The sequence below is a fragment of the Aquarana catesbeiana genome, linkage group LG13 (assembly GCF_042186555.1).
Source record: "Aquarana catesbeiana isolate 2022-GZ linkage group LG13, ASM4218655v1, whole genome shotgun sequence".
NCBI classification, from domain to species: Eukaryota; Metazoa; Chordata; class Amphibia; order Anura; family Ranidae; genus Aquarana; species Aquarana catesbeiana.
The window spans coordinates 228,558,878-228,569,401 of record NC_133336.1 but is presented as its reverse complement, the minus strand read 5'-3'; the positions used below and the strand labels follow the sequence as shown (position 1 = coordinate 228,569,401).

Genomic DNA, 10,524 nt, shown 5'->3' with positions numbered 1-10,524 from the left:
CATAGTTGGGGTTCCAGGAAACATGGCTGAGGGTCTAGGAAATACGGCCAGGGTTCAGGAAACATGGCTGGTGGTCCAGGAAACATGGCATGGAGTGAAGAAAACACGCTTGGGGTCCAAGAAACATGGTCGGGGGTCTAGAAAACGTGGTCAGGGTTCGGGAAACATGGGTGGGGTGTCCAGAAAACATGGCCAGGGTTCAGGAAACATGGCTGAGGGCCTATAAAACATAGAAGGTCTGGCAAACATGGCTGGGGTCCAGAAAACATGGCTGGTGTCCCCAAAAGGTGGTTGGGGAGGTCTAGGAAACATGGCCGGGGTTCTGGAAATTTAGCTGGGTGTCTAGAAAACATGGCCAGGGGTTCAGGAAACATGGCCAGGGTCTGGGAAACATGACTGGTGTGCCTAAAAGATGGCTAAGGGTCTAGGAAACATAGCCAGGGTTTGGGAAACATGGGCAAGGGTTCAGGAAACATGACTAAGGATTCAGGAAACATGGCTGGAGGTCTAGAAAGCATGGCTGATGATCCAAGAAACATGGCAGGGAGTTAAGAAAACACACCCGGGGTCCAGGTAACATGGCCGGGGTCCAGGAAACATGGCCGGGGTTCCAGAAATGGCTAGGGGTCTAGAAAACATGGCAGGGAGCCAAGAAAACACACCTGGGAAACATGTTCAGGATTCTGGGAACCATGGCGGTGAGTCAAGAAAACACACCCGGGAAACATGTTCAGGATTCCGGGAAACATGGCGGAGAGTCAAGAAAATACGGCAAGGGTTTCATGGAAAGGATTACTAGAACCTGCCACTGTTGCCATTATCGTATGATGCGTCAGTAGTGAAAGGGTGACATCCAATGAGGAAAATGTGTGAATGTTGGGTGAAAAAAATCCCCAAAACATGGCTGGGAAACATGGCTGATGTCCCCAAAATATGGCTGGCGGTCCAGGAAACATGGCCGGGGGTCCAGGAAACATGGCCGGGGTTCCAGGAAACATGGCCGGGGTTCCAGGAAACATGGCTGGTGTCCCCAAAATATGGCTGGGGGTCCAGGAAATATGGCCGGGGTCTGGAAAACATGGCTGGTGTCCCCAAAATATGGCTGGGGGTCCAGGAAACATGGCCGGGGTTCCAGAAAACATGGCCGGGGTCTGGTAAGCATGGCTGGTGTCTCCAAAATATGGCTGGGGGTCCAGGAAACATGGCTGGTGTCCTCAAAACATGGCCGGGGTTCCAGGAAACATGGCTGGTGTCCCCAAAAGATGGCTGGGGTTCCAGGAAACATGACCAGCGTCTGGGAAAAATGGCCGGGGTTCCAGGAAACCTGGCTGGTGTCCCCAAAAGATGGCTGGGGGTCCAGGAAACATGGCTGGTGTCCCAAAAACATGGCCGGGGTTCCAGGAAACATGGCTGGTGTCCCCAAAAGATGGATGGGGTTCCAGGAAACATGACCAGCATCTGGGAAACATGACCGGGGTTCCAGGAAACCTGGCTGGTGTCCCCAAAAGATGGCTGGGGCTCCAGGAAACATGGCTGGTGTCCCCAAAAGATGGCTGGGGGTCCAGGAAACATGGCCAGGATTTGGGAAACATGGCTGGTGTCCCGAAAAGATGGCTGGGGGTCCAGAAAACATGGCCGGGGTCCGAGAAACATAGCCGGGGTTTGGGAAACATGGCTAGGGGGTCTAGAAAACACACCCAGGAAACATGTTCAGGATTCGGGGAAATACGGCGGGGAGTGAAGAAAATACGGCCATTGTTTCATGGAAAGGATTACTGGAACCCACACCTCCCAACTTTCTGAGATGGGAATGAGGGACACCTATCAGCAAAGGTATGCAGGCATTGGACACACCCCCTTGCCACGCCCTCCTTAAAGGAGAATTGTACAAAAAAAAAACAAGATTGGTTAAACCCACAAGTACTTTTGTTACCATTACTATTCCTTTATATTGGCTTTTGGAATTTACAAATGCAGCCATTTAGAAATCAGGTGAAAGGTTTAGTGCTGGAAAACACTTTTTGATAGATAAAATAAAGTGCAGGGACAGTTGGGAGCTATGCTAGAAGCCATTATGGTGTGAGGCGTGTCAGCAGTGAAAGGATGACCTCCAATGAGGAGACTGTGTGAATGTTGGGTGAAAAGACTTGAATGGTGATTGTCCGCTCGGTGAAGAATATTTCAGTCACTGGGGTTTATATCTTCGCCTCAGAGGGATCGGGGCACGTGATTGGGCTGTCCCCGTGACGGACAGGCGCTGTCAACCAATCAGCTCTCAGTATCGGCGGGCGGGAAAAGACGGAGCCGTGTCTGGTACGGCCCCGAGCAAGATGGAAGAAGCCGAGGCGGTCCCGTCCACCTCGGGAGCCTCAGAGCAGCCCGGAGCCGCGGACACCCCGGGGCGGCTGCTTATCTTTAACACGCTGGTGGACAAGTTTCTGGAAGGGCTGGTGGAGGCGGGAAGGTGAGGCTGATTGGGCGTCCCGTTGAGCTCGGCGAGCTGTGATTGGCTGAGACGCCTACCCGGCACGCCTGATTGGCCGGACACCTCAGAGGCTGTGCGATTTGATTGGCGGAATGGTGATACGGCTGAATTTTGATTGGCTGAGGCAGCTTTTGGTCAGTTTTAAAACTTTGTGTCTTGCCATAAATACTGACAATCTGCGGGATTTGATGTTCTAATCTCACCCACCAACAGCAAGGATTGACTGGAGTGTGAGAGTATCTGTCTGTGACCACAAAGGGGAGATTTTTGTTGTGACCCCAGTACAGGAAATGAGGGTGTGCTTTTATCAAGCACCAACCCTTCTATACACCACTAAGTATGTTTATGTGTCCCCATAGAAGGGATTTCCTATCACTTCCTGTCCTGGTGACACCTATTTACCACAGAGGAAGTGAAGGGAAATAAAAAGATACAAAGACAACAAGAGTTCCACTCACTTCCTGGTGGAGCTGATTGGAGGAGTCTTGAGCTGTTGGGAGTGGTCTTGGAGCTGATTGGAGGAGTCCAGAGCTGTTGGGCGTGGTCTTGGAGCTGATTGGAGGACTCCAGAGCTGTTGGGAGTGGTCTTGGAGCTGATTGGAGGACTCCAGAGCTGTTGGGAGTGGTCTTGGGGCTGATTGGAGGAGTCCAGAGCTGTTGGGAGTGGTCTTGGAGCTGATTGGAGGAGTCCAGAGCTTTTGGGAGTGGACTTGGAGCTGATTGGAGGAGTCCAGAGCTGATGGGAGTGGGCTGAAGCTGATTGGAGGAGTCCAGAGCTGATGGGCATGGTCTGGAGCTAGTTGGAAGAGTTTGGAACTTGCAGGAGGAGCCGGTGGGAGGGCCATGGAGCTTGTGGGAGGATTCTGGGACTTGCAAGAGGTATCCGGAGCTGGTAGGAGGAGTCTTGAGCTGGTGGGAGGAGTTCAAAACTTGCATGAGGTATCCAAGGCTGGTGAGAGTGGTCTGCAGCTGGTGGGAGGAGTGTGGAACTCTTAGGAAGTGACCAGAGATGGTGGGAGGAGCCTGGAATTTGCAGGAGGTATCCAGAGCTAGTAGGAGGAGTCCAAAACTTGCATAAGGTATCTAAGGCTGATAGGAATGGTCTGGAGCTGGTGGGAGGAGTCTGGAACTTGCAGGAGGTATCCAGAGCTGGTAGGAGGAGTCTTGAGCTGGTAGGAGGAGTCTTGAGTTGGTAGGCATAGCCTGAAGCTGGTGGAAGGAGTCCAAAACTTGCATGAGGTATCTAAGGCTGCTGGGATTGGTCTGTAACTGGTGGGAGGAGTGTGGAACTCTTAGGAGTGACCAGAGATGGTGGGAGGAGTCTTGAGCTGGTAGGCATAGCCTGAAGCTGGTGGGAGGAGTCCAAAACTTGACTGAGGTATCTAAGGCTGGTGGGATTGGTGGTCTGGAACTGGTGGGAGGAGTCCAGAATTTGCAGGAGGTATCCAAAGCTGGTGGGAGGAGCCTGGAACAGGCGGGAGAAGTCTTGAGCCTGTAAGCATGGCCTAAAGCTGGTGGGAGGAGTCTGAAACTTGCAGGGGGTATCCAAGGCTGGCTGGAGGAGTCAAGCTTGTGGGAGTGACCTTGAGCTTGTGGGAGAAGTCTGGAACTTGCAGGAGGGTGCCCAGTGCTGGTGGGAGAAGTCAAGCTGTGGGAGTGGCCTGGAACTTGCAGAAGGAGCCTGGAGCTGGTTGGAGGCATTTGGAACTTGCAGGGAGTTGTCCAGAGCTGGCTGGTGGGAGAGGGCTTGAGCTAGTGGGGGGGGGGGCTAGAACTTGCAGGAGGAGCCTGAAGCTGGTGGGAGGGCTATGGAGCTTATGGAAGGAGATAGGAAATTGCAGGAGTAGTTTAGAGCTGGTAGGAGGAGTCTGGATTTTTCAGGAGTAGTCTAGAGCTGGTGGGAGGAGTGTGGAATTTGTAAGAGGAGTCTGGCACAGGTGGGAGGAGTCTGGTGCTTGTGGGAGTGTTTGGAATTTGCAGGAGGAGTCTGGCGCTGGTGGGAGGAGTCTGGCGCTGGTGGGAGGAGTCTGGCGCTGGTGGGAGGAGTCTGGCGCTTGTGGGAGAGTCTGGAATTTGCAGGAGGAGTCTAGAACTGGCAGGAAGAGTCTGGAGCTGATGGGAGGAGTCTGGAATTTGCAGGTGTCTAGAGCTGGCTAGAGGAGCCTGTGGGAGGGGTCTGAAGGTGATGGGAGGAGTCTGGAGCTAATGGAACAAACTAAACCCAAATGAGGGAGGAAATACCCAGGAGGGGACCCCAGTCATGTGACCTTTCACAGTGACATGACCAGCTCTCCTCCAACCATTTTATGAATGGTCTGTGTATGGAGAGTGGGTAGTGATATAAATGTCTGTGAAGGAACACGATTGGCCCGGTGTCCTCCCTCCTCCAGCCTGATGATGAAGTGGAGATTTAGTACAAGTGGTAGCAGTGACCGATCCCCACACTGACCGGACAGCGCCTCCCTCTGGAGGAAGCCCCACAAGCAGCCATTACACACAATGCAGTTCTGTACAGACCAGTGTGTGACCTCTGACCTGCTGATTATCTGCTATAACCTCCCCCCTCCCCCCATGGACATGTCTGACCTCCCCTCCCCCTTCCTCCGCAGCTACCAGCGCTTCGCTCGCTGCTACAAGAAGTTCTACAAGCTGCAGCCGGAGCTGACCCGAGGAATCTACGACCAGTTCGTGGCCCAACTACATTCCTCCATCAAGGTGAGCGGATCCCAATTGTTTACTTTACAGAGTATTGTAAAGTGTAACTCCCTGTTTATATAATACTTTTCTGTACAAATACCACCCCCTCCCCCGTATCGCCATACTGCGTATTTTATTTTATTTATTTTTTTTATGTTCATCAGCACCAGCTAGTGTACTATAATGGGGTATTTTCATGAAAGACCTCAATCAGGAAAATATCTCATTATGACCACTAGATGGAGCAGACAATCATCGGAGATACACATATTAGACACAGTACAGCGATTCTTCATGATGGGCCGATGGCTATGGGAATGTTTGGGGCTTTTATACAAGAATTCATTTTTATTTTTATTCTTTTTTTTTTATAGTTTTTTATTTTTTTTTATAGTTTTTATATATATATATATATATATATATATATATATATATATGTATATGTGTGTGTGTGTGTGTTTTTTGTTTTGTTTTTTAGAGTTTTTGTTTTTTTCAGGCTGAGATTCAGGAGATAAAGGACGAGGGGAATTTGGAAGCACTGCTGGACTCTTTGGACAAGATGGAGAAAGGCGCGGCGAACGTAGCGGATATCCAATGGTGAGATCTGTTCAATGCTTCTCACTTTTTAGGGTCACTTTTTCAAAGAGAGACGGCAAGGGCACAAAACCCCTTTTTTTTTCATTAAAACATGAGTTAATGATAGAAGAAGCTTAACCTCTTTCCAACCCCATAATACATACAGTGGGGGAAAATAATGATTTGACCCCCCCCCCCCGGTTTGCCCACTTACAAAGAAATGACGGGTCTATAATTTTTTCATTATAGGTGTATTTTATATGATAGAGGCAGAATATCAACAAAAAAAAACACATGATACAAATGTTATAAATTGAGTTGCAGTTCAGTGAGTAAAATGAGTATTTGATCCCCAAGTAAAACATGACTTAGTACTTGGTGGAGAAACCCTTGTTGGCGATCACAGAGGTCAGACGTGTCTTGTAGTTGGTGGCCAGGTTTTCACACATCTCAGGAGGGATTTTGGTCCACTCTTCTTTACAGATCTTCTCTAAATTCTTAAGGTTTCTTGGTTGTCGAAGTTTCAGCTCCCTCCATAAATGTTCTATAGGATGAAGGTCTGGAGACTGGCTAGGCCACTCCTTTGTGTGTTTCTTAGCTATGGCCTTGGCTATGACCTTAATGTGCTTCTTGAGTCACTCCTTTGTTGTCTTGGCGGTATGTTTTGGGTCATTGTCATGCTGGAAGACCCATCCATGTCCCATCTTCAGTGTTCTGACTGAGGGAAGAAGGTTCTCACCCAAGATTTTACAATACATGGCCCCGTCTATTGGCCCCTCAATGAGGCAAAGTCGGCCTGTACTTTTAGTAGAGAATCAGCCCCAAAGTATAATGTTTCCACCTCCATGCTTGACTGTAGGGATGATGTTCTTTAGGGTCATAGTCAGCATTTTTCTTCCTCCAAACACGGCGAGTCGAGTTAATGCCAAAGAGCTCAATTTTGGTCTCATCTGACCTCAGCACTTCCTCCCAACCCTTCTCTGAATCATTTAGATGTTCATTGGCAAACTTCAGACAGACCTGTACATGTGTCTTCTTGAGGAGGGGGACCTTGCAGGCGCCGCAGGATTTCAATCCATGGCGGTGTATTGTGTTACCAATGGTTTGTTTGGTGACTTTGGTCCCAACTGCCTTGAGATCATCCACAAGATCCTCCCGTGTAGTTCTGGGCTGATCCCTCACTTTTCTCATGATCATCCTCACCCCATGAGGAGAAATCCTGCATGGAGCTCCAGACAGAGGACCATTGATGGTTATTTTGTATTTCATCCATTTGCGAATAATCGCTCCAACAGTTGTCTCCTTCTCACCAAGCTTCTTGCTGATGGTCTTGTAGCCCATTCCAGCCTTGTGCAGGTCTACAATCTTGTCCCTGATGTCCTCTGACAGCTCTTTGGTGTTGCCCATGATGGTGAGGTTTGAATGGAAGGAAGAGATTCTGTGGACAGGTGTCTTTTATACACATAACAAATTGTCATTAGGAGAACCTTCTTACATTGACGGGACTAATCTGAGGACCACATGAGCACCTACTGTAGCCAGTCTGTGGGGGGCAGAATTATTGTTGATTGGTTGGGGATCAAATACTTATTTTACTCACTTAACTGCAACTCCATTTATAACATTTGGATCGTGTTTTTTTTCTGGATTTTTGGTTGATATTCTGTTTCTATCATATAAAATACACCTATGATAAAAATGATAGACCCTTCATTTCTTTGTAAGTGGGCAAACTTACACAATCTACGGGGGATCAAATCATTATTTCCCCCACTGTATATGTGACAGCAGGAAAAGTGGACCTTAAAGTGTTACTAACCCCAGGAGCCTGCATTCACTATCTCCGGTCTCCCACAGTACACAGAACATGGAAATGAAATTATTTTAGTAAATATAAACTGCTAAATATCTTCTCTCATCAGCAGCATATAGCAGTCTTTGACTACTATCAGTATCTAGTTAAAGCTTGTAGGAGGAGTTGTCATTCTCCTCTAATTGTCCTATGAGGATGCATGACCCCTGACCCTCTGTCTGGACAGTGCTTATCACATGCACCCCCCCCCCCCCCCAAAAAAAAAAGACTAGCAATACAAACCAAACTGAGCATGTGCAGAGCAGTGCTAATTTTGACATCAAATTTTGATTTTGTTTTAGTCATAGTCTTTTGACTAAAATGCTATTTTAGTCACCTGAGTTGTTTTAGTTTAGGGGCGTGATGTTGAATTGAAGTCAGTGGGACGCAGCATGCCATTATTGGCACCCCTGTTTTTGTCTGATATACCCGTGCATCCCTAGTATCAACAATTTGTTGTTTGCTCCGACAGGCGTCCCAGCGGCGTTCCCGAGGAGGACTTGCGGGCTCACTTGGTTCCGTACCTCCTGCAGCAGCGGGAGTACCTGCGCAAGTTGGTGAGGGAGAGGGAACAGGAGAACGCCAAGCTGGCCCAGTCCGTCCTGGCCGGGAGGAGGAAGGTGGAGGAGATGCAGCAGGAGATCCAGAGGAGGCAGCAGGCCTGGCAGGTGAGGAGGCACCACTATGAATGAGGTGCATGCTCTGTGGTGGTGTAGGAATGACTGAGCATGCTCTGTGGTGTGTAGAGTTGCTACCTCATCCCTTTAAACCCAAACACATATGAATTACACAGGTTCTGAGGCTAATTAAATGCAGATAAGGCACCAAGTGAGTTTAATTACCACATTAATCAGCCACAGAACCTGTGTAATTCATATGGGTTCGGGTTTAAAGGGATGAGTTGGCAACTCTAGTGGTGTGGTATGGGAATGACTGAGCATGCTCTGTGGTGTGGTGTGGGAATGACTGAGTATGCTCTGTGGTGTGGTGTGGGAATGACTGAGTATGCTCTGTGGTGTGGTGTGGGAATGACTGAGCATGCTCTGTGGTGTGGTGTGGGAATGACTGAGCACGCTCTGTGGTGTGGTGTGGGAATGACTGAGCACGCTCTGTGGTGTGGTGTGGGAATGACTGAGCATGCTCTGTGGTGTGGTGTGGGAATGACTGAGCATGCTCTGTGGTGTGGTGTGGGAATGACTGAGCACGCTCTGTGGTGTGGTGTGGGAATGACTGAGCATGCTCTGTGGTGTGGTGTGGGAATGACTGGGCATGCTCTGTGATGTGGTGTGGGAATGACTGAGCATGCTCTGTGGTGTGTGGGAATGACTGAGCATGCTCTGTGGTGTGTGGGGATGACTGAGCATGCTCTGTGGTGTGTGGGGATGACTGAGCATGCTCTGTGGTGTGTGGGGATGACTGAGCATGCTCTGTGTGGTGTGGTGTGGGAATGACTGAGCATGCTCTGTGGTGTGTGGGGATGACTGAGCATGCTCTGTGGTGTGGTGTGGGAATGACTGAGCATGCTCTGTGGTGTGGTGTGGGAATGACTGAGCATGCTCTGTGGTGTGGTGTGGGAATGACTGAGCATGCTCTGTGGTGTGGTGTGGGAATGACTGAGCATGCTCGGTGTGGTGTGGTGTTGGAATGACTGAGCATGCTCTGTGGTGGCACAAAGTCTAAGGGACTAGTCCTGTTTTTTGCTCATACCTTTTTGTTTCTGTGTTCTAGAAATTAAGTCAATCCCAGAGGGAGCTGATCCTGTCCATCCAGGAGATCGAGAAGGTGTGACCAGCAACTCTCCTGCTACTGTACCAGCTGCTGTCACATATTGTGGACGGATACAACCCCGCCCCCTTAGTGCCTTGCTGAGACCCTCCATATTAAAGGAGCACTATTGTTGTATTCTGTGGATAATACAGGTGACCATAGTATTCAGTATGTTCTCTTCTTTATTTCACATCCTTTTGTTTACATTTGTCTGTCTCCACTATTACTGCACCGCCAGTTTTGCATGTAAAAGTGACAGTTACTAGGATTGTGATGAACCAGAACACTGCCGGGCATACTAATAATGTTTTAGGCCTCATTCATTCACACAGAGGGCATACGTAAGCAATATACACCTCTGTGAGGACCATGTTTGCTTGCACAGGGATGCAGAGGTGTTCCGTGCACCCCCAGCCCTCCCTCTCCGGTTCATGTATTTTTGGAAGCAGCGGTCGCACAGACACAGCCACTACTCCCCAATCTGACATCTGTCTGCGTTTGGGGACATACACCCACACAGATGTCAGATTGGGGAGAAGCGTCTGTGTCTGTGCGACCGCTGCTTCCCAAAATACATGAACAGGACGGCCTGCACAGGGGAAGGGGGGGTGCATGGAACACCTCTGCAAGCAAACATGGTCCTCACATCGGTGTACGCTTATTAAGGGCCTTGGTGTGTTCTGGTTTTGTCCCAACCGCCATCACTGGCACTTTCTGCGTGTACATGTGGAGAATAATATACATGAAGGTATGTAACGTGAGAATATACAGAGTACTACTGTCACGTGTATTAGGCTAGGTTTCCTCTATTGCAACCCCAAAGTCGCACGGTTTTGCCACGACTTTGATGCAACTTGACGCAATGCCTGTGTAATGTTGAGGTCTATGGACCTCAAAGTTGGACCAAAGTAGTGCAGGGACTACTTTGAAGTCGCACAGATATGAACGGTACACATTGGAAATCACGGAGAACGACTTGTCATCCGACTTTGCAGTCCCAAGTCGCATAGAAAGTGGAAACATAGCCTTAATAACATAACACATACAAGGTTTCTCATATTATACCCAGGGTTTGCACTGAGAACGTATTGTGCACCTGGGATATTTTTTTTTTTTTTGCTGTTTGTTAAAAATGTCATTGTTAATA

General features: G+C 49.0%; 1 protein-coding gene across 1 annotated transcript; it reads left to right on the top strand.

Moving 5' to 3' along the window:
• Positions 1-2,246: 2,246 nt before the first annotated feature.
• PMF1 (polyamine modulated factor 1) lies at positions 2,247-9,859 on the top strand. The gene is made up of 5 exons (XM_073609374.1): positions 2,247-2,464; positions 5,095-5,200; positions 5,679-5,779; positions 8,083-8,278; positions 9,339-9,859. The coding sequence occupies exons 1-5, from the start codon at positions 2,331-2,333 to the stop codon at positions 9,396-9,398; spliced, it is 597 nt and encodes a 198-aa protein (XP_073465475.1). The 5' UTR covers positions 2,247-2,330; the 3' UTR covers positions 9,399-9,859.
• Positions 9,860-10,524: the final 665 nt, after the last annotated feature.